Source organism: Sarcophilus harrisii, chromosome 4 (genome assembly GCF_902635505.1).
Source record: "Sarcophilus harrisii chromosome 4, mSarHar1.11, whole genome shotgun sequence".
Lineage (NCBI taxonomy): Eukaryota > Metazoa > Chordata > Mammalia > Dasyuromorphia > Dasyuridae > Sarcophilus > Sarcophilus harrisii.
In genome coordinates this window covers 412,469,438-412,494,073 of record NC_045429.1, presented here as the reverse complement: position 1 = coordinate 412,494,073, position 24,636 = coordinate 412,469,438, and the positions used below count along the sequence as shown (strand labels likewise).

Sequence of the window (24,636 nt, the reverse complement as noted above, 5' to 3'; positions counted from 1 at the left end):
AAATATAGTGGGCAAGTTCAGCTTTGGAGTTGTATTTGATGCAGGCCAAAAATGAAAATGTTCAGTAGGTAAACTAAAGTTATGAGGTTAATTCAGAGCAAAATTGGATTAGGTATATTGAGAAGCTACCTGCACAGAGCTAATAATTAGGTCAGATGTTAAGGAATCAGCAAGCAGTTAATAGGCTCCAATGGGTAAGGGATGGTATTTACTGGGTGTTAAAACAGTCACACTTAGGAACAAGACAATGAACCTGCCAAAAAATAAGATCTGTTACTAGAGGAAAAGAGGAAAATGGTGTCACAAAAGCCAAGGGGAAAATTAAAAATTAAAAAACAAAACATAGAGTGGGCAATGGTAAAATTTAGAGTTGGAGGTGATTACATCTTATACTTCATTATTACTCAACAGTTGGCTGGAAGTCATGAGTTGGATTTGTTTTAAGTGGAGAAACTGTTGAAATTTGAAGGTGTTTTGGCCATCAACTTTAATATTAAAGGTTCCGGTGATGAAGACAGAGATAAGAATGGAAAGTTCAGCCACATGCTCAAGTAAATTAAGAAAAGGAAGAATCTGGAGGCCAGGATGAAGTAACCAGATGTGAATTTCAAAGGAGACAAGTCTGGCATAGCAGTTAGAAAAGAACAAGTATGTTGACTCCTGCTTCAAAGAGAAAGGAGTGAACAGAAAGAGCTCCCAGAATCATTGAAAGGGTAGCTGAGGATTTTCAGGAGAAATCCAGAAGATATTAGTTTAAGAGATTAATAATGGAACTGGGGTTGTTTGCAAGAAAATAAGGTTTTTGAGGCAAAGGCAGGATAGGGCTGAGCCAGGCATAGGGATGAGAGCTAAGAGGCCACAGAGGGAAAAATTTTTGCTTGGATCAAATAACAGACCTCGCCCCTCCCTTCAGGAAGTAAAGTCCACTGGGAATGAAGCCTGGTTTTGCTCAGTCTGCTCTTTTTTCAGGCTCCTATAAATGCTCACTTGTGCTACGTTTCACAGTATGCTGAAGCAAGAAGCTGTTTGTTGAAAAGGAGTAAAAACCCAAGACATGGTATATTTGCTTTTCTTCTTAAAGTGCCTTACTTGATGAGGCTTTCTTTCCTGAGTTTCGCACCAAAAGGTAAGACAAATGTAATTTTGTGCATCATTTGATGAACAGTTGAGATATCTTCCTCTCCCAATACCAGCCTTTCTCCTTCCCCATCTCAGTTCAAAAACTCAAGCATTTGGTGTTACCATGCTGCCCCAGACCTGGGTCTGTCCCACCCAATTACCAGTACTTATCCTGATGTATGGAGGATTAATAAACTAATTGTGCTAAATGGACCCTATTCTAAGGTTATCTTTAATAAAGGGCTCTCTGGAGGTACTTTAAGGTGTCTCAGGCTTTTTGGAGGTTGGGGAAGGGCTATCAAGACCTTATTAAGGGTATTAGTGAAAAGAAGGAGCACCTACAATTCATTTTTTTAATCACTTCCACAGAATTACATGCTAATCGTTTATTGAATTAAATTATTTCCCAGACTATCAACATCATAAAAAAGTAAAATGGAATTAGGCAAATCCATTATGGGAGAATAGGGTGAAAAGGCCCATGAATGCTCTTCATTCAACCAAGAAATAGATCAGGAATCCTTCAAGATTCCTTTTCTCAAATATGTGAAAATTTCAAGAAAGGGATCAGGAATCCCTCAGGCTCCTTTTCCTCAAATATGTGAAAATTTCAAGAATGTCCCATGTTGATGGGTCAAGAATTTTATAGATGGTTGGTATCCCTTTGATGGAACCATCCTAATGATCTTTACCTCCATCTGACTCACAAAGAGCCTAATTTTCAGGGACCATTACGTGGCAGTCAATTTTCTTTCATTAAAAAAAAAAAAAACAGGACTGAAGAAAAGTCTCAAAACTAAAAGCAAAAATAAGTGTAAAAACAATTTCTTACAACCAAGTTCAGAAAAAGGAGCAAGTAAATTCTAAAGTGGTGGGTGTTTTAAATTAGTAAACTATAGAATATCCTAAAATGATTGAAATTGAGCTTAAATTACTAACTAGGAAATGGGCACTTTCTTACAGGATTTTCTTACGAGTGAGAGAAGTGGGACCAATCGTCATGCTGAAGGGGACAAAGTTACATCCTTATACTGAACCCCTTGATGGAGGATGGGGATGGATGATAGTGTTTCATTTTTTTCTGGTAAAAATTTGTGAGATTATAATTTCTCCTTTCTACTAGAATATCCAAACTATGATCAATTGCTTTACTTTAGCTTCCTGCAGTTGGGACATGGGGATGTCACCAGAGCAGGCTGGTCCTTTCATGGAAACATAAAGGGATGCTAAAAGAATATAGAAAGGAAAATTAATTCTTTGGCAAATGTCCACTCCTGCCTCCCTTCTCTATGTATGTATGCAAGTATGAGAGTCAGTGGCACAGTATTACCCAGCGTGGCACACCCACATTAAAGAAGGAACTCAGCTCTATAAACAAAACAGAATTGCAGTAGCTCAAAAGAAATGAGAGATATGCAAATTTAGAGATATCTCCATTCTAAATGTTCCAGTGAACTATTTGTGCTTGATCTGTGGTAAAGCCTCCCAAGCGCATATTGGTCTGATCAGCTCCAGCCGGACACATTGTGCTCTGATGCCAATATGTGATGTCCTTTTGAGCCTCTTTTAGAAAGATAACTGACCACCCATGGTTAGCAGCAGCCATCATTATGGAAAGGGACAAAGAGAGTAGCTAAATTCTCTTCAGAAAGGCAGATTAAAATCCATTGTCAATATACAACTATTTGTAACTTTCTTAACTTAAAAAAAAAAAAAATTTACTGGGAAACTGACCTTTCCTCATCCTGAGTTTTTCCTTTATTAAAAAGTAACTAGCCTTCACACTCAGTTCTACAGTTAGTCCCCCTTTCCTTGAGGAGGAGGAAGAGGGGAGAGGGTCAAGTTGACCCACGGTACAGTGGAGATATCCCCCAGACGAGGTTCATGTCTACCTCTATCACCTTCCCATCACTCATTGGTAGTTGTTGAGTCTATACTATCAGACACAAGTCAAGCTTTATTGCCATTCTTAAAAGCAGAACTTCCTTCATTGTATATACTGGGTGATAGTGCTGGTAGTAGGGAAATGAAGCGGGGGGGTCCAAATAATTTCCATTTGGTTTAGATTGAGTCAGAAAATAAAATAATGCGTAGGTCTTCATGTTGAATCTTTCTCAGCTCAGTCCAAAAGGGAGCAGACTACATGTCTTATTGTGCAGTCATGTCTGATTCTTTATGACACCATTTGGGGTATTCGTAGCAAAGATATTGAAGTGGTTTGCAATTTTCTTCTCTAGCTCACTTCTCAGATGGAAAAACTGAGGCAAGAAGGTTAAGTTACTTGCCCAGAGTCACCCAGCTAAGTAATTGTATAAGCCCAGATTTGAACTCAGAAAATGGGTCTTTTTGATTCCAAGTCCAGTGCTCTATCCACTGCACCACCTAGCTGCTCATAATTTACATAGGAAATAAAAAAGTGTTCATAGTGGACAACAGAATTTAAAATTCGAGGCAATAACTAGTCAGCTATCATATCTATTTCTCTTGAGGAAAAGGAAATGGCCCCAGAAATCAGTAAGCAGGACAGATATTCCTTGGCTGGAGTTCATTCAATGCATACTTATTAAGTTGACACTAAGTGCCAGCCAGCACTGTGGCAAGACTTGAAAATACTAAAGTGAGCCAATTTCAGTCTCTCTATTCTATCGGAGAGAAAAGTGTCCAGAAATACAGGATACACACAATATAAAATGCAGATTTCACAAATAATATACTGTAATGAGGGCAGGGATAATCAGGAAAGGCACTTTGGAGAAGGCAGCACATAAGCTGAGCCAAAAGAGAAGAAGACTAAGGTTAGGGACCACTCCAGGCACAGAAGCTAAAGATGATGTCATGAGAAGCATCAATATGGTCCCTTCTCTGCAGCACACAGGCAGTGTATGCAGCAAGTAAAGTATAATCAGCCTGGATAGTCCAAAATCAGACTCTGAAGGGTTTTAAATGTTAGAACTGTGGAAAGCTTCTTAAGCAGGTGTCTGGCCAAACTTGTACTTCATTTGGCAGGTGGAGGGAAGGAAGACCATTTGGAGAGATGAAAGAAAGAACCTTGGAGGACAAAAAAAAGGAGACTATTGCTACATAGTCCAGGAAGGAGCCAGTAAGTCAGAGACTCACAAGATGCTTGGGAACCACAAGACTAAATTTAAATTGTCCTTAGAAGATTGTTTCTGTCCATTGTTCTCGAAGAGGACCTTAATATCAGGAAGATGATGCCATAACATGCAAATGAGTGGGATTGAAGTGAGGGAGGCTGTATAAGGTCACCAGCCACACTTTCTCCTCCGCAGCCCTCTGGGTCCAGGGACCAGATACAAATCAAAGACTGGAGATGGCCCTAGATGCAGTAGGAGATCCTGGCCTTTTGAAGCTAAGGTCTTTAACAGCTTCAATTTGATTGAAGCAGCACCTATTTGGTGGTTAAGACTAGGCAGAAATTGAGGCAAAGAACGATCTTTTTTACCTACTCAAAAAAAAAACCCAATCTGGAACAGGAAGATCCTCAAGGTTTCTGTCCAAAATAGAAACAATTGCCTTTAAAAGAAACCAGATGCCAAATGCTGATTTCACTTTTTCTTCTCTAGAGGAGAGATTTTATTTTCAACATGAGATGCTACAAAGTAACTCCATAAACTGCATAATTACAACTAAAAAACTTGAGAAAATACTCTGTCATTCCTCCCACCCCTGCCTTCGTTTGTCACATTGAAGGCTTAAAATTAGGCTACTTGAAAAAACACTTTCCAGGAAAACTTTTCCAAAGGCATATATAATTGATTGTGACAGTAAAATCACTTTGATGATACCCAGAATTTTTAAGGAGATCACTGACCCCATTTTCAGATGATTACCACCATTAATTTGTGTCTTGGGGCTATATCTCAGATTATGAGATATAGCCCTTCCCGGGCTTCTCCAGCCTAAGAATCAGGCAGGGAAGCAATATGTCAAACAAAACAAACCAGCAAAACCATAGATTACGCCATGGAAAATCAGGAAATATGTCACAGCTATCAACATCAAAGGAAAACTGGCTTATTGCTTGCTAAGTGTCCTAGAAATCACCAGCAGGGGGGGGGGGGGGGGGGGGGGGGGGGGAGGAGGGAAGAAGCACAACTATAACGTTTTAGTTCTTCTTGACATCTCTGCAGTATCTGATACTCAAACATGGTTTCTAAGATGACTGGACCCAGCTCATCCATCGTCTATCTAAAATTGCCAGGCAGCTCAGCTTTGTATGCAAAATCTATTCAAGAATGCATGTTATGGTCTAGCCAAGAGGTGTTCTTCTGGGTCTTGAGGCTCAAAAAGAAGCCAGTGTTAGAGATGTATACCCGAGAGTCACCTCCATAAATTTGTTAATTTAAATTAAGGAAGTGAATGAGATTCTCCTAAGAAAGAACTAATATTATGAGGAAGAACTACTTTAAAAGATCAGGGATAATTGTGAATTAGAGGTTGAAAGACCATACTTGGAATTCCCTTCTTTTAAGAAGATTCTGAGAAAGGAACTGGAAGGTGATTCTAAGCTCTGGAATACTGTGGCTCTACAACTGTTTTATGAAGCAGGTGGTCAAGTCCTTTTCCTTGGGATAGTTCTAAACATTTTACATATAAACTTAACCTGGCCTTGCAAGGCCTTCACAATGCAGCTCCAACACGCTTTACTTCTTTCCCCACTTTATTTCACATTCTGAATCCCAGCCAAACTGTACTATATAGAGTTTGATCCCATTCAATCTTTTTACTTCCCTTCAAGGTTCTGTTTATGTTTAAGCTCTCCATGGAATCTTGCATAATTCCACACAAGCTAAAATAACCCCAATCTTCATTCTGGGTTGAATCAGTTTTTCAACACACACAGTACCCATCCTAACTCTTACAGTGTGACCTCTTTGTGGACAGGCTGTTTTCATCTTCTAAGGACAAGTTGGAACTTAGTAAGTGTATGTCAGCTTAGAAGCATAAGTCATCTTAGAAACCATGTTTGAGTATCTGATACTGCAGAGATGTCAAGGAGGACTAAAAAATAATGGCCAAGTGAAAGGCCAAATTTCAAGAAAGATAGTGAGGAAGTGGCAATCAAATGTGGTTTTTTAAAAACCTGATAGAGGCAGGTAGGTGCTACAGTGGATAGAGCACCAGCCCTGAAGCAAGAGGACCCAAGTTCAAATCTGGCCTCAGACACTTAACAATTCTTGGCTGTGTTACCCTGGGCAAGTCATTTAACTCCGACTGTCTCAGCAAAACAAACAAATTGACAGTGAAGGGGAATAAAAAAATGGTTTCTACCTTTAAAAAACAGAAGGGTCAAAAAGAAACTATCCAATTTGAGGAAAGCTAGCAGAAGAAAAGATCCACTGGAGAGGAAGATAATTTTTGGAATCATAACTTGGGAGAGAAAATGGGTTCAAGTGCACAGGTAAGGTAATTCAACCCATTCTTTTGGGGGAAGTTTTGAGACTTCTCACACTCCTTTCTATCCACTACAGTTTATCAATGTCCTTCCCTAAAATATGGTACCCAGAATTTGAATCTTTGGCCATAGGTAAGGAAACACTTCTTCCAAGATGTTCAGGAAGCTTTTATGAGGCATCTATGACAGAGACAAAAATCTCAGCATTCAAAGCTACTTCAGAGATGACCTAATCCAACCTGTAACTGAACAAACCATCTGCTATAAAGTGGGAGGAACAGGAATGGGATTCAAAGTTTGAGGAAAGAAGAAAAGGTTTGATGAAATCACATTAGGAAAGGAGATCTTGAAATATTAGAAGAGAATGCTTATGTCCCCAAGTCTACTGAGAGAAACATCCCCAGCTTCTTCAACCCATTTTATGAGATAACTGAGTCTCTTCACTATCCTGGTCAGCCACCTCTCTCTTCCAATAGCGCTTCAAAGATGAATAAAAGCAATTTAGTAAGTTTTCAGGGAGGATTTCAGTTTCCTGCCAAACCCTTTTGTTTTAATCTTCATTGAAAATCATTCTCTTTGGTGGCGGAAACAAAAACAAAAAATGGGTCCCTACCTAACAGAAACATGAGCATACCTACAAGGCTTATAAACGTCTGAAAGATTTATTTCTCTAGATGCTTAATTATTATGCTCTTTGTCACCTAGCTACACAGACTAGGTCCTTGGCACAATTTCAGTGCTGTGCGATTTCCTTGTCATGTGCCCAAGGCTACAACCCTCCTGCAGGTCCACATTGGAAAAGTACAGCAAATCTGCCAATTAACATTTGTCCTTATTGCCACTCCCTTCAGGTTTAAGAACGGTCTGTTGTGTTCTAGCCAGTCTGACACCTTATGTTTCACTGGGCTGGTATGTCCCCACTGGATACATGCACTAAGGACTCTTGGCATTAACCTGTTTAAAAATTATTTATTGCTCAGAAACGTTCTCATCCCATCAGTTAATTAAGGTGGCCTTATATTGACAGAAAAGAAGTTCATTCCCATTCACTCCACATCTGGGCCATTGAGATCAGCAGAATACAAGTGGGAACAAAAAACTGACCCAGACTTGTTTGAAGAGCAAGCATTCTACAAGTTTGCAAGCAGTCCTCTTCAGTGAAGCAAGTCATCTTCAACCATGGATACTTTAGAGAGATCTCTAATATCTAGAACCAAACAACAGGAAGCATCTGGAAAAAGTCTAAATATATAATCCTGGTTTTTTTTTTAAGCAACATGACCAGGACTTGAACAGGCCTTCTAGTTCCAGGCCCAGTGCTCTGTCTTGCTACACAAAACAATTCCAGGATCTTGATCCTGGACCTAAAGATGATGTACAAATTCAAAAACCATTTGGGCTGCGCTGTGTCAAGTTAATAGGAAGACAGCAATAAAATGAGTCCCACTCTTGAGCAGTTAGATGTTAGTAAGGAAAAATGGCATATATGAAGCTAAGACAGGATAAAATAAAATGGAGTTTGGGGGATGAGGCAGAACGGCTTCCAGTGGGGGTAGGGGAGACAGGAACATGGAGAGGGGAAGGGAGAAGGGGAGAGATTAAGAACAGAATCCACAACTTTCACCCAAGTTTAAACCTCCATAGGACACCACCCTCTCCTGATCTTTCTTGCTGTTATGATTCCCCACTTTTTTTCTATAGCTTTGACCCCTGTCAGTCTATCTTGCCATAGTTCTCTGGGATGACACTGATTTAGAATCAGATGTTGCTACTAAAGTTCCTCCAACTCAAGCTTCCCTTCTCTGGTAAGTGGAGCTACCTGCTGGGACAGACACAACTGAGCCCCTCAAACTACTCTTATTTGTATTTATTTGTTTTACATGGTTATCAATGGACATTCCTTACACCCCCCTGTAAGCAGAAGATGAGGCAAGATTCATTTTCACCTTTGTGTTCCTAGAGCCAGGTACAGGGGCTTAGCCACTGCTTAATAATCGAAGGGGCAGGAGAACGTGATTGAGCCAGGAAGGAAAGGAATTATCTCCTGTATTCAATAATTTCCATCTAGTACCTTACAGTTTACACAGCGGTGGCTGGTACAAGTATCATTTTAAAAGCAGGATCCCATAGTGGAATGACAGACCTGAAGTCAGACTTAAAAAACTGAATTTTGCCTCAGATACTCTAATACTGGTATCTCTATGACTAAAGGTAAATTACCTAAGTGCTTTGTGCCTCTGGTCTTTACATTGGTAGGTATTTCAGGCACAAACAAGATATAGTAAAGCACTCTACACATCGGTTTTCATTAATTTTATAGATTGATAAACAGACTCAAAGGAATTAAATATGCCTTTCTGGCCAGCAAATCTTGCTTCTGTTCGACTATCAAGTGTCCACGATATGATTTGGGCAGGGGTAAATTCTTTTGAGGAGTCATTTGTTAGAAGAAGGGAGTGAGGTGATCGGTATTCTATTCTGTGTTAAGGTGCTGAGATGTCTTCTCAAAGACACTCTGGGAAAAACAGATGAAGTCTACAAAGTTAGCAGGACACTTATCCAGTAGCTGAGGAACTCCTGGTTCAGAGAGAGGAGAGGTTGTCATTTAGCCTGCAAGAAGTGAATATTCCACACCCAAAGAAAGTCACTGTCAGCCTTCATGGGTAACAGAAACCAGACTCAGAGATCTATTGGGATGACAATTTACTTCCTCTTCTAGTTATTCTTCTAGTCTGTTCTTTTTGAAGACAAAAATGTGGTTTACTCCCAAAGTGCACTAAACGAGGGGAAAAGAATTCTAACCAATTTTGAAAAGAAAGCTTGTACTATGCATGGCCAATTTCCAGTCTGTGCAGAAAAGAGGTCAATGTAGAACATGGTGGTTTAATAAGATATATTCACTTCCCCACTCACTCTCAGAGCTCCAAGAATTCCAAGATAAAGCCACAATGAAATCAGTCAGAGCACAGTGTCCAGCAGCTGATACAATGTTAGCAGGTCTATTGTTCCCCATTTAGCTCAGCAGACACAAGGCCTTGAGGGAACAAGTATTGAACCTCCCTGGAAAGGGAGCCCTTCCTTCACCAGGTAACAATTTGGACTCTGGATCAACATCATCTTTGGGCTAAATACCATTCTCCCTTAAAAGATAATTGGAAAGGGATTCCGGGATTCCTCTTATCTTAGAACTGAGCAAGATGAAAAACAAATACTTAGGGTTAATTCACAAAAATTAAAATAACATCTCTCATAGACCCAAGGCAGAAGCTACCATATAATTTACAAGCAGGAATCAGCCCTCAAAGTGCCCCAGATCCAGAGCTGGAAGGGATCTCTGAGATCACACAAAATGCAGGGCTCTCATTGTACATATAAGAGATGAGAGGAGTAGAGGCCTCTGCCCCAGGTTACACAGCTAAGTCCAGTGACTTAGTACCTCTCGGACTATCCCTACACAGTTCTGCTTCTCACCAAGGCAGGTGAGTGATTTAATGATTGGGAACAAGCTGGGAGCTAACCCTCTACAAGTATCAGCTGGAGCTGTCAGGATCCTGGACTGCTGTGGAGCTGGAGGGCAAATGTGAAATCTGAACCGGATTCCCGAGGCTGCATATAAGGGAGCTGAGGCCCCCAGAGCTGAGATTGAAGCCTGCAGCTCTTTCCACTTGCACGCTGTGATTTTATCTGAGTTTTCTTCAGGATAAAACACTGGTGTCTCCTCCTACTGCCTCTCATGTGAGCTCTGCCGTCCTCTAGGGACTACCTAACAGCAAAGTCACTAACCTGAACTCTCTGGTCTGCTTGGGTTTAGGTGAATATGCTTCTAATGGGAATGACCAAAAACTTTGCCATTTTCTTTGTGGTGTTTCAAGAAGAATTTGACAGCACTTCAGAGCAGATCGGCTGGATTGGCTCTTTACTGTCCTCGCTCCGCTTCATAGCAGGTAGCAAACAAGCTGACGGCTCTGGGCCTGTTTCAGAGGGTGGGTGCCCCAAACCAGCCACCGAGGCTGAAGGAAAACATTGGGTAAGGTTCACTTGACCTTGGAACCTTTACCAAAATTCACAATGACTGCTCAGTACCTAATTCCTTCAAGGAGAGTCTTCATCTACATTCCACTGAGTGCCTAATTACAGTGCAGACCCAACTTCCAAAATTACTGATTATGTATCTTTCTTAAATCCTGCAAATCCCATAGCAGTAGCATGGTTTGGCAGGCTGAACATCATCAGGTCAAATATATTCAAGGTCTAGTTCCATAATACATTCATGGGCACATCATAGATGCAACTATCCTCCCCTACCCTTCACTCACCACCTTGATCCCAAGAGATGAACTGGAAGCTGAAACAAAGCAAACTGACTCACACTTTTCTGCTGAAGTACTTTAAAATGAATTTTCACTACACTAGTCATCCCAACTTTCCTAGCATCTAACACGATATGAATACCCCTTAGATACAAAGAGGAAGGGCAGAAAATGCTATGGACTTTCTATTAATAAAAAGACAGCTTAATGGGCTGTCCTGACACTGGTGATTCACCTTTTATCCCCAAATATTCTGAAGATTGCCCTTCAGCTTCAACTTCTCCTTTACTAAAACAAATCCTCATTCATCCTCTTGAATCCTCATTTCCATTCAAGCTATTGTCTCCTTTCCCTTTTGTCTTTCCTTAAATACTAGAGTTTTCCAAAACACACTGGCCAACAAATTGTTAGAACACTTCTCCTATACATTCCTTTATTCTATTACTACTTCTATTTCACATTGCTCTTGGTCTCTCCTAACATTTTTACAAAGCCTACCTCTCCCAAGCTATTACCCAAATTAAGCTTCAAAACTCATATGCTCCTAATTAATTGTCCTTTTGGTTTACACATTCTAAAATTCAACTGGGTCCATCAGATAACCCAGCAAAACTGTCCAGTTTGAAACCCTCATCTTAGAAATCACAAAATAATAATGGTGCTGGAAACTCTATTTCCTCATTTATGCTACAAAGTTTGACATCTATTGTCTTAGTTTCAAGAATAAACCTTTCAAGTTATTCAAGTCTCATTCCCTTTTCCTAAGGTCCACTGGCTGCCATATTCTGTGAAAAATTTGGAGAGAAATCTACATCCATTTTTGGTGTTCTCCTTATTTGCACTGGATACTTGATCAGCAGCTTGGCCACAGGCATCTCCTTCCTCTGTGTATCTATGGGACTTCTACCAGGTGAGTCTAAAGCTATCTGCTGACATTAGCTGATCACTTTTGTTGTACATTGGTTCAGTTCTATTATTTCTTCTCAGGAGGGCCGTTTACTCGTATATCTTTTTTTACATGTTTACTGAATCAATGGAAATGAATCTGTTTCCAAGTTTTTGCTTTTGCATTATTTTTAGGTCTGGGCTCTGCTTACATATACCATGCAGCTACTGTGATAACTGCTAAATATTTCAAAAAACGACTGGGTCTTTCAATAGCTATTGCTCGTTCAGGGATGGGGCTGACATTTCTGCTGGCACCTCTCACAAAAATTTTGATTGATGAATATGACTGGCCAGGTGAGTCACCCTGAGAATAGCTCTACTGACACTTTAAACTTTGCTAGACTTAAGAATGCATTTTTAAAAATACATTCCTTTCTCCCTTGACAATTTGATGGCTGGATACTGTGGCAACCAGTTTAATGGAAAATGAGTAGAAACAGGAGGACCCTTAATTTTCTACTTCCCTAGAGATGGACTAGTGGGACAGGTCTCTAAATATTTTCAGTGCTTATCAGCGGGCATCAGAGGCTTTTAGAGCTCATTACCAATCTCTTATTAACTCACAGGGTTCAGATACAAGAGAGAAATACTGTGTAATTTGGAAACATACAACAGTAAAAATGATGAAGCAAAAACAGATATCTCAGTAGTTTCCAGTATTTGTTTTCTTCAAGATTGGCAAATAAAGAAGAAAAAAGAAAAATGGAATCTAAGCTTAATATATAATAATAACAATAACTAATTATTATATAATAATAATAATAATAATAAATAACAATATTGGGGGAAATCCCCCTCTCCTTTAGAACAATCCTTCTCCAGAGACACTGCTAATACTACATTATTAATAACAACAAACATTTGTTAATGTTTATCATAATAAAACAATATAATAATAAAATATTTAAACTATTACAGGAAAAAGTTAAAAATCAACACATCAACACTCTCTCTTCTCTTTCTCTCTCTCATGTCTCTGTCTCTTTCTTTCAACCCTAGCAAAGGAGGGAGTGATCTCCCTTTCTTGGGGGGGAGGCGGGGAAAGAATACAGAACAGGATGTCACCAGCGCTGTCAATGCAAGATCTGTGTACTCTGGTTTTGCATAACTGTTTCTTTGTTACAAGGTAAGACTCATGGGGACTTTGCTGATGTAAAATTTTCAAAGTATCCATTAAAGTGAAATATACAGAGGACCTGTGGACCCACAGGCCCAGCTCTACAAAAGAGCTTTATTTGTAATGGGACTCGGTAATCATTCTCCAAAAGGAGAGCTAACATGAACAGAGAAATCAGTAATACAAAGTGCACAGCCTAAGATAACAGAATCCTAGCATCTCTTATCACTGTACAAAACTAGGAAGTGAATTTTAAAGTTCCCATCAGGACATTTTGAAATTAATAACTGGGATTCATGGACATTTATCTTCCAAGATAATTTAAATTGTCATGGGATGAAAAGCAGTCAATGTAGCTTGTGGAAAAGTTCCAAAAATTTTGGAACTAGTTAATTCTACATTGCCAATCAATATGCCCTTATCCCAAAAGATCAGGGAGGGAGAGGGGGACTATGAAGTATTACAAAGTATTAGTAGTTGAAATATCCTGATTAAAGTTTTCCTTTTAATCATTCTTTATAAAAACAATCAATCACTCATTCTTACCTATTTCTAAAGTAAATCTGCGTTACTGTCATACAACACATGACTTTAATAAAGCCCAAGCTGCATAAGCTAATATTTCCACAAATCAGATCCTTGATGCACCTACCAAGATTACAAACTTAAGTACACTGTTCTCTTTCACATTAGCTCTTGAGATGGTTCAGGTGTCCTAATGCACTACCCACTGAACACTCTGGCCCATTCAATTTAGACTAACTCTCAAATGCCTATTATTTGAATTTTGTAACTAACGGATAATATATAAAAATGGGCTTCAGTGATCCTAGATGAAACTGTAGCCACTTCCTATTTCCTGTTCTGCATTCTCTTACCCCTTAGTACCCTCACCTCACCCCTCCCCCTTCCCAGTACCCCAGCTACAACGACGCCCCCCCCCCTTGAAACCCTGCACTCTCTACTTATCACTTAGAGATATGCCATATGCCAGATTCTTTGCCTAAAACCTGAGCTCTTATTTATATAACATTAAAATAATTCAAAATAAGTTATAAATGCCTTATAATACTTAAATATGCTTAAATTTTTAAAGGAAGTTTACAGTACAAATTAATCTCTAATTAGTAGAATGTAGGTTTTTCCCCCCACACCTGGCTGCCCCAGGCTTTTAAGGGAAGAAAAATAAGAGGTAGGCTTATTTTGAGCCTCTATTATCTGGTCTCTAGAAAAGGGGGGCTGATAGGGAGAAGTAGGAGTAAAGGAGATAGGCAACTCTAATCCAATTCTAATTCCATTTTTTTCCATCTCTCTTTCACCTTCTAGGGCCCCTTCTTCCTCAGTGACAACTAGGAGGGTTCCTTATAACTAACAAGGCTTAATGCCTCAAGTTATAATTTCAAACTACAAAGAATTTTTTCAACTTTGGGAATATGATTATTTTAATTCAAAACTTTTGATAATGAAAACCAAATGTCTATCAAATCTATAAATAAGATGAGAAGGAAAGGTTAACCAGAAGGAAACACTAACCATATTTTCTATTTAGGCGCCCTTCTACTACTTGGAGGGATCTCATTAAATTTAGTACCCTCTACTATGCTCTTAAGACCCATCAACCTTAAAAAGGAAAAGCCCATGACTACCACAAGTCTGGATGCAGTAAGACCACTGGAAGTTCTAGCCAGCAATGATGAAGGGCAGTCTCCCCCTGGAAAGTGCTTAGTCAACAAGGATGGACAAACTGGTCAAGAGGCAACAAGCTCAGGATACCAAGAGGATGACGGAGAGATCTTTAGCAACAAGCCTCATTTTGGAGACAAAAATGCCGTCCCATGGACCCACCAGCTGCATCTTGATTTCTCTCTAATTAAGAACCCTTTGCTTTACCTATTCACCTGGTGCTTTCTCTTCAGCCAGCTAGCGTATTTCGTCCCTACTTTCCATCTGGTAGCCAGAGCTAAAACTCTGGGAATCGACACCATGGATGCCTCCTATTTAATTTCAATGGCTGGTAAGAAAATTAAAACTCTATTTTATGCTGGTTATTTTCCAGGCTGTTAAGCTTTATATTAAAAAGGAAAGATGGGCCTAACTCTAGTAAATTCCAATCTGTCATTTTCTTAAAAATTGAAAAAAAAAAAAAAAAAAAAAGACCAACAAGAAAAGAAAGGTGAGAAAGAGGAGGCCACTTAAGAATAAAGAGCCTGGAAGAGAGTTTTCAATATTCTATTCAAGGTTTTCCCCAAATACAGATATCCAGAAACTATATTATTAAATGATGAGTTCTAGTAGGTCAAATTGCTTGCACTCAAGTTTCACATCTCTCAGACTTTCCCCATTGCTGGGATCTTTCCTCTCCTGACTCTTGGTATTTTGAGCTTTCTTCAAGGTTCAACACATCTTCTACCTCCTATGAGAAGTAACCTTTTCTTGATCCCCTTACTTATTACTATTCTCACCCTCTCAGATTATTTTTCACTTAGATTATTTCCTCTGTAGAATGAAAACTAATTGGGTATAGGGACTCTCTCTTCATTGTCTTCAGTCCTAGTTTCTAGTACAGCACTTTGTATAAAGCAGACACTTAATAAATTCTTACTGAATTAATTTTTCACATATATTGTAAGTTTACACTCAGGCTTTTGCAATACAGCTAATCCAAACAAAAAAAAGATTAAATGTCTATAAGAATACTCCATTACCTATAGCTATGTGAAATTGATACAAAAAGTGAGGTTTGGGGGCTTTAAATGAACATCTCTCCTGGAGCAAGTAAGTCCTATGGCAATTTATATTAAATCCAAACTATATATACTGAATACAGTAAAAAAAAAAAAAAAAAGCACACCACTCAATTCTTTTCTTCATCAAATTCTTGATTTGAATGTCTTGATTTTATATAAACTCACAGCAATATAAAAGATTTCAAGAAGAAATCTTACAAAGTTCTTTTATGGAAAAAAACCTACAAATGTGATTTATGCTCTAGTCTCCCAATCAATTCACATATCACAGTGAAGAAGCCAGTGTTGTGCAAGATAACACACTTCTGATTTCTTACTTGAGTCATCCATTATTACTCAGTACTTTCAACTTGCATGCAACCCATAGAATACAGTGATGGGTTATCAAAATTTTATATTAGGAGATAAAAAAAGAGTCCCAATTTTTCTTTTTAAAAAAACTTTATTAATTATGCTCTAACCACCTTTCCATCTCACAACTACCCAGGCCCAACAGCACAATGACTTGAAAGTTCTAAAGTCTCCCCAAAGACTCCTGCTTACTTGGCAGAAAGAAAACTAGGAAGATCCTCTACAGAAAGGATCCCTTTGGGAGCTAATGAGTGGCCTGAATTTCTTGTAGGACATCCTTGAAGCTCTGAATCCTTTTAGAGAATCTCAGAAGAAATGTGATTTTTAATCAATTCTGAAGGGAGTTCCTCTGAAGGGTAAAATTTTACTAGGTGTGTTTAGAACCAATGAGCCAAAGCCAGACGCTAATGGCAGAACCCACAAAATCTAATTTGTTCTCCCAGCTCCCTCCCATTACCATTACTCACCCGGCTTTCCGTCTACATTTACGCCGGGATGCCGTGGACAATCACTCCCTTCAAGGAGGTGAGCCAGTGGTATCCAAGCTCTCATGTGATCTCTCCCAATGTCTCTCCAGGCTTCACAGAGACCATCCTGCATCTGCTGTCCGGATGGGTCGCTGACCAAAAGTGGATCAATAACTATCACTGCTACAAGGCTTACCTCATCCTCTGTGGCATCACCAACCTGCTTGCACCTTTAGCCACCACATTTCCTCTACTCATGACCTACTCCATCTTCTTTGCGATTTTCTGTGGTTCTTATATGGCCCTCATAGTCCCTGTAATGGTGAGTAGACATCCTCGTTAAAATGTTAGAAGAAACATCAAGGAAAGGCAATGAATTATTGCAATCTCCCTCAAGAGACTGAAGTTAGAAGTGAATTTGGTGGCTGGAGAAAACTGCCCTGGGGCCTGTGATGGCTAGAAAAAGTAAATAATGGCAGAGAATTACTGTATCCCTCCAAGACCAAGAAGAAACTAAAGAGAGCAAAGACAATTCAGGAGGAGCCTCAAATCTGCTTTTAATCACCACAGAAACTCTTCTGAATCCACTGCAGAGTTATGTTTGGCTCCTGACAAGATACAAAAATGGAGAAATATTCGTGGACTAGAAAGGGGTTTTAACCTGACCTTTTGTGCCAGTTTTCCAGGCTGAGGCAGCAAGTCCTGAAAATCGCTGCCCAAATACAGTGGATTCAACATGGAACCAGGGCAGCGCTTCCCACGGGATTTACTTTCTCCAGTACTGTTACCAGGGGCTTCTTCTCTGCATAGGAACAGGGTCTCTAGCTGTTTTGGCCTTGCTAATTGGGACAATATCAAAGAACCCTACAAAAATAAGAATAGTCTCATTGCTGCCACCAAGAGGCTCTCAGAATTCCATGGCCACAGTTTCCTACTTAAGCTGGTTTAGGACAAGAAAGCAGGTTACTTACAGCATCCTCAAATTATCCTCTGGCTAAAATCTTAACTTCTACATGTTGGCTACTTTCTGGGGAGGCCCCCAACTTAGCGCTATGAAATGGGAATGGCACCCTGGAGGTGAGCCCTTTCTTCAAGTACTTCCAGGATGCAGCTTTTAGATGAAATACACCAGAAATTTGGTTGTGATCATTTGGCACTCAAAAAAAAAATTTTTTTTTTAAATAAAACTTAGGATGACATAATTTTTTTTTTTTTTTAAACATACTCCAACATGGTTCTCTGATTCCAACAGATTGATCTTGCTGGGACTTCTGCACTAAACAAGTTTTTGGGATTTACTGCCTTTTTTGCTGGATTGGCTGTTCTTTCTGGACCACCAATAGCAGGTAATTATCTGAGTAGATCAACAATCAGGAAAATATTAATACATGCCTAAGTTTATCAACATTTTGCTTCTGACTTATTCTCTTGCTTTCCCTTCTCCTCTTCCTCAAATGATCTATGTACAATCCTGCAAACTTGATACTCCATCTTTGACACTATATTCCTACAGATTCAGCCATTTTTCTTTCTCCTCATTTCCATCTCTTAAAATCCTTCAAGGTTCCTTTCAAGGGGTCAGCTCAAGGGCCACTTTCTATGGGAAGTCTTTTACTGGTCACCAAAAGTCAGTGGTCATTCACTCCTCAAATTCTTTTGTTCACTCCTTTGGGTACATGTAGGATTTCCTACAAAATAGGGGAGGGATATCAAGAAACTTGAAACCTTTTTTTTCAATCCTCATATCCCCAAGTGTCTTGATATCCATGTCTTATGCTTACACACTTAATAAACGCTTGTTGAATTGAATCTTCTCCTCATAGGAATAGGATTTTTTGGGGGAAATTGGCCCAACTTTTATAGGCAGATATTTGTGCCCTGTTACCCTAAATTCAGGGCCTTTCAGAACTCCATGGTCACAGCTTACTAGGTTGTGGAACTACCAGACCATTACTGAGGCAGAGTCCCAATAGTTTCCTCCTTACCAGTTTCTTCCTTGCCTCAGCAGCAGGACCATTGTCAAAGGTGTCTCCCTAAATTCTGATTGTTCCACAACAGCCCAGAGATCAGTCATTTGACTTTTCATGAGAAACTGTGTAATATACTGTCTGGATTAATAACATTAGAAGAAAATGTGACAGGGGAGCCTTGTGGAAAGAGCATTAGCAAACATAGGCCCTGACAAATGTGGAAAGCTGAGCAAAATGAAGACAGGTCTATACTTATTTCAGTAACGTTCTCCAGACTAAAAATCCAACTTAAATTTACCTTAAAAAAAAAAAAAAATTACACCTGGATAGCTGTTCTTGAACAAGGTCAGCACTTCAGCACTTTAAGGGATAGAGTTGGGGAAAGAGGAAAAGAACAAATTCTAGGGCAAAATGTTCAGATGCTAGACAATAAATATTTTTGAATCATCTAGTAAAAATACAGCCAATAGAAACTCACTTTTATTCTTCCTTCAGCCATGACCAGTATCGAAGACAAGGAGGAATTTGATCTCGAACCTCTCATTTTTTACTTAGGTAGCCCTACTTCAGACACTGTAAATTTAAAACTCAATAAAGGACAAAGATCAAAATAAAAATTATGCAGAAAGTTTATTTTCGCATCTGAAGTTAAATTAGGAAACCCCTTTAAATAAAGTTATAAATGAAGAAGGGGGGAAACAATTACCAGATTATATTTAAAAACCAGTATGCATTTAGTGAAATGTATACATCCGATTCCTTTAGCTGAACGCTCCTTCTCCCACCAATAAAAATAAATGCTATTTGGCAGAATACTGTATTTATTTATTTCATATGTGGAAAAGAGACCAGCATTTTAAAATCTAATATCAGAATTAAGTTTACAGGAAACTTCAATAGGCCAAGTGCCAGAAGGTACCCAGCAGAGTACTCCTATGATTAATTCCAATACCAACAAGTACTAATGAGAGTCTGAATTCAATCTGATTCTCTCTAATATGAATATTGCCTAGTTGGCTTACCTTTCAGGCCAAGAACACAGGGTAGGAAATGTCCCTCGATAATACATCAATTAGTGATAATATAATTTCATTTCTAATTCTAAAGGTAGATCACAGATTTGAAATTCTAATGTGTTCAAACTTTAAAAAAATAAATTTAAAGATTTCAGCATATTGAAAAACTAAAAGAAGAGCTTGAAAGATAAGAGGAGAAAGGGGGGAAAAAAGAGAATTATAAAACAAGAGAGAATGGCATAACAAAATACTTAGAAAGTGAGTAGGAAAATCTAAGAAATGTTCTAACTTCCAAATTCTGTACCATAACCTATGGATGTATTTCTTTTCTAAAACTAACCACCCAACCTGTAAATCTTAAATCCTAATTTTTTTCTTATTATAAAAGAAAAGGATAAGGTTATTGTTGAAAACAAAAAAGTAGATAAATTCATAATTAGAACTTAACTGAAATTTGCTGATGTCTGAGTACTGTATAAATACCTCACAGAATAAAAATGAATTTGACATTGTTCACCATCAACCTTTCCAACCTCCAAAAATCAATGTGGCAAGGAGACCTTCAAGAAGTTTGACTCAGCAGGATCCCAGCCTGAAGCAGATTTCCTAGACCCACCCTGGGTTAATCCCAAGATTGCCCTTGTGACTTGAGCCATGTATTCTTCACAATAAGAAATATCCTTTGCAGATACCCAAATTTTATCACTAGGTTCTGCTATCTGAGATAATTTTTTTAAATTTCATTGCTCAAACTTCAGAACATTTTCTTTGATTATTAATCTCATCTCGATGAGTCTCCTGATTTAGGGAAATATGAAAGAAATTCTAATACCCTTAACAAACCTGAGTAGGCTATGAAGCAAATAGTCATCAAATCCTATCAAATCCTAAATACAAATAACAAAGCAAAAAAGTGAAATGACTTACCTTCAATTCTTCATGATCCATCTACAATGCGTGACTAATCTTTAAACTGCTAAAAGCTCAAATCTGTTAAATTGTCCCATCAAGGATTGGAATTAAAACTTACCTGTCAATAAAGTACAAAAGTAAATCGTTTTGTTTCCCAATTCACTTTATGGTATCATACAAAAATTAGATTAATATGCATCCTCATCTTTTAAAGGTTTTTTTCCCTTCCTTCTAAAATATTCTTTAAAAAAAAATTCCACCCATATTTATTGAGCCTGAGCAAACCTTTAGAGAAGGAATAATGTAGAAATGCATACAGTGAATCAGCAAGCTGCATTTACCACAAATTCTAATTATCAATAACAGTTCACTCAAATATCTAGAACTATGAATTAATTACATGTGGAATTTGCTCTTTTAAGAAGTGTTGGGTTTCCCCCTCATCAGAAGTGTTGAAACAAAAGGCTGGCTATTCATATAGTAGGCATTTTGTAGAGGAAATTCTTTTGGGGTTTATCTGGACTAAAATCACAAATGGCCCTTTCCAAGTCTGAAATTCTGCAATTCATCAAGTGTTATCTCTTCTATCTAATGATGCAAGCTTAAGACCTTAAGGCACTTAAACTTCCTCCTTTCATTTTTTATCTTTCAGATGGGTGGAATTTTTGTATTTTTTTCTAAAACAGATCCACAAAGGTTAAATGACTTATTCAGTCCATAGTGGAATTCAGGGCAACTTCTATATTAGAATCCAGTTTCCAAAGTGAATAATAACAAATTGACTATAATTCTCAGGTAATTCCCTAATTCTGGTACTGTTACCTGGGTTTTTAATCCTACTTCTGCCACACTAGTCAGGTAACCAAGGGGTGAGCCATTTTCTCTTCTGGACCTCCTCATTATCCATAAAATAAGGGGGTTGGCCAAGGTCCCCTTCAAGCTCCTTCTAGATAGGACATTCTGTGACTTGGGGAGAACACATCAATCACAGAAACTCCCTACGAAATGCTAGCAAAATGATACTTTGCTCTCTATCACCCTCCTCATGCCTTGGAATATTAGAACACTTTTATTCATATTCAAGAATTTCTATTAATCTTAACCTCTCTCCCTGTTCCACACAGACACAGTTTCACAAGTTTTAACCAGTCACCTGAGACTTGCTTCCAGATACTGATCACTATGCTAAGTAGCTAAACTTTTAAAGAGATTCAGTGTTTTAGTCTGATGTTCTTAATCTTTAGAAATTCATTTTCCCTGATCTCCAAATGGGGGAGGGGTAAGAGGGGCAGGAGGCTTACACTTCTGCTCACTAGACACCACTACAAGGCACCTGTTGTGTCTTGTAGCCGCAAAAGACAAATTATAAATTATTTTATTTACATCAAGTTGTTCTTGTAACATATCTAAACCCTGTAAGCTTCTATTTAACTCAACTGTCCCTGAAGTTCACGAGTCCCTAAATCAAAACCAAAGTACACCTCCAAAGAGCCTTTAACTTTTCTTTTTGGACAAGAACAGATCAGTGAGGAGGAGGGGGAGTTCCTTCTACCAACAAAAAAAAGAAACTTCTCGGGAACTTTCAGTCTCCTGGGATTACCTGGGGCACTGAGAGGGTCACCTGGCCAGTAAGAATAGAGGGAACCCCAGAGCAAACCTGGGGCAGACCCCCCCCTTAGGGGTCTGACCTAAACAAGGAGACACTCCTCCTCCCATAAAATGTCACATGCTTAAATGAAATAAACTACTAAAATGAGCTGGGAAGAGAATCCAGTGGGAAATGTGGATGATTTAAAAACATGCTATTAACAACAAATTGTTTTTAATAAAGTGCCAAACACACACGCACAGGCACACACACACACTTAGGAGATAAGCCTTTCACAGGTGTGTAAAGGAGGGGGGTGGAACTTAAAAGTGCTTAATACCTTCCAGGAAAGAGGCAGGTATATCTTTTCAAGTGAGGAGCTTTTCAGTTTAAATTGAAGATGTAAGAGAACAGGAATAGAAGAGTTCTCTCCCTATGAGTTTTAGAACAGCTCAGTCCAACCCAACACAGTTCAACAGGCATTTATCATATTCAAGGTACTGCCAATACCCAAGGCTCTAGGGAATCCTGCAGCCAACAAATTAATGAAAAGGATTATTCAATTAAGGCTTGGTAAAAGAATGTTGTTGAGTCTGTCCTTGAGGACTTCTCTTGGGGACCCTGGGTACACCGATGTTTCCAAAAGCACTCAGAGCACCTCACTTTTAGAGCTGTGGAGCAATGTTTTACTATCAAGACTTACAACATCCTAGACTCGAAATAAGAGTTCTTTTACCTGAGCCTTAAACCAACAGGGTCCAAGGTCCATAGCCCTAAACAGAAATAAGTTGGGTACGGTCACTGTCCTGTATATTGCCTCTGTGGGAAACCAGATGCTGCCCTCCAGGTGGCAGAAATTGGCTTATTTTCTGGGCAAAGGCAGCTTGCCTAGTGCATTGTGGACACTCAAAACACATCCCTATCATGAGTCCAGTCTGAAACAGGACTGATCATGTCACCTTCTGACCCATAACTCAAACTCGGCATATCTAAATCTCTCACACATCTCTACTCTGGATTTCCTAACAATGTAAAAGCTTCTAGAGTAACAGCAGTTCATTGCCATTGTCTAATGTTCTGAATATTCTGGGAAAAAAAAAAAAAGGGTGTCAATGGCATTCCTGATCCTTCTGATAAATCTGCCAAACTGATCTTACATTTTATTATCTGGCCAGACTTGGCAGGCCACAAAGTAGTTCTCAACTTGCTATTGTGAGCAGCAAAGTCTAGAAAAGTTGAGAGACTTCACTTATTAAATGAGGCAATACACCAACATTTCTATTTAAGCCCTTTTGACACAGAGCTTTCTGACACATAGCTATCCCAGAGCCATCTGCTACATTAAATAGCATTTCATCTTTACTTAGTCTTTGCTGGTAAAAGTCAATAATAATCCAATAGTTGATGCCTAATTCCTTCTTTCCTTCTCCATCATATTTCTTTTTTCTTCTCAATCACCTTTATTATCTCTATTTTTAAACAATATTTAAAATATTTCCTTAAAATATCTAACTGCCCTCAAGTACAGACCAGAGATCAACAAACAACCTTTGTCTCTTTAATTCTCCCAAAATTTTGAGGTCACTAAATATGGAGGAAAGTGGGTACTTTGAGAGTATGGGATGGTGGCAACCAGATGGGATGCTGACCACATCAGAAAGTTTTCAATTCTTGCCTCTTCTTGACCAGAACTTTCTTGAAATTGATCCTCCTTCAATCATATATTTGTATGTCATTTTCAAAATTAAATTTCATTTTTTTTAAACTCCAAATTTTGCCTTAAGATTTGTTTGCGTTGAAGTCTGCCAAATAAATCAAATTAAGTTCCTAAGGGTATATAACTAAAGGATGGTATTGCTATTTCAAGAAGGTTCTGGTTAAGAAGAGTCTTACTTTGGGACAGTCTTCTTCACAGAAATTTTTCTTTCTTTCCAGGTTGGCTATATGATAGGACGGAGACTTATGTCTATTCCTTTATCTTTTCTGGAACGTGCTTTCTGCTTTCATCAGTTCCTCTGTTCTTTATGCCCCTGGCCACAAAATGGGTAAAGAGGACAACAAAAAGCAGCAAAACAAAAGATTCAAACAAAAGCCTACAATCACTAAAGCCTGGAGAAAAACTAGAGATCCCTGATTGGCATTAAGAAAAAATGATCACTTTTTAGCCAACAAAGAAGTGAAAACTAAATTTTCAATTAAAATTACAGTTTAACTGAAGTGGTTAATGTGGACTACTATTCTCTTACCACCAGACACTGCAAAATCAATAATCCTGTAGTTCAAATAAAGGGCAACTAGATCTAACAAAACATGTGATCCTGGATTTTTCCATTTTTAGTTATACATCGACTTGCAAAAAGATTTTAATAAATGTAATTTGTTTCCCAATTATTTGAAGAATCTTTATTTCTGTTAAGCCCTATTATTTTCCCATAAAATGAATCAAGAGAACTGTTATCCTAGCTTAAAATCAGTGTTTCTCTGGAACCAGAATGGTGATTTAATTACTTTGTGGCACACACGTTCAATTTGATGTTTTCCCCACCTTTTTTGTGTAGCTTCTCCACATGTTCACCACACTGAGTCAATTAAGTTTTCTCACCAAATTTTTGCTAATAGCTTTGCTTGCCTTCAAGGGAGAAATAAATTAGAGCTAGAATCATCAGCAACATGGC

General features: G+C 38.6%; 1 protein-coding gene across 2 annotated transcripts; it reads left to right on the top strand.

The window, feature by feature from the left end:
* Positions 1-931: 931 nt before the first annotated feature.
* Positions 932-24,215, top strand: SLC16A4 (solute carrier family 16 member 4). Of its 2 annotated transcripts, XM_031967250.1 has the most exons (9): positions 932-1,126; positions 2,083-2,203; positions 10,347-10,479; positions 11,612-11,755; positions 11,926-12,087; positions 14,460-14,924; positions 16,586-16,797; positions 17,728-17,821; positions 23,897-24,215. In XM_031967250.1, the coding sequence occupies exons 2-9, from the start codon at positions 2,120-2,122 to the stop codon at positions 24,103-24,105; spliced, it is 1,503 nt and encodes a 500-aa protein (XP_031823110.1). In that variant the 5' UTR covers positions 932-1,126; positions 2,083-2,119; the 3' UTR covers positions 24,106-24,215. The 2 variants fall into 2 exon arrangements, with proteins under 2 accessions (XP_031823110.1, XP_003769803.2); XM_003769755.3 differs by lacking the exon at positions 932-1,126 and having other exon boundaries at positions 1,738-2,203.
* The last annotated feature ends 421 nt before the right edge of the window (positions 24,216-24,636 follow it).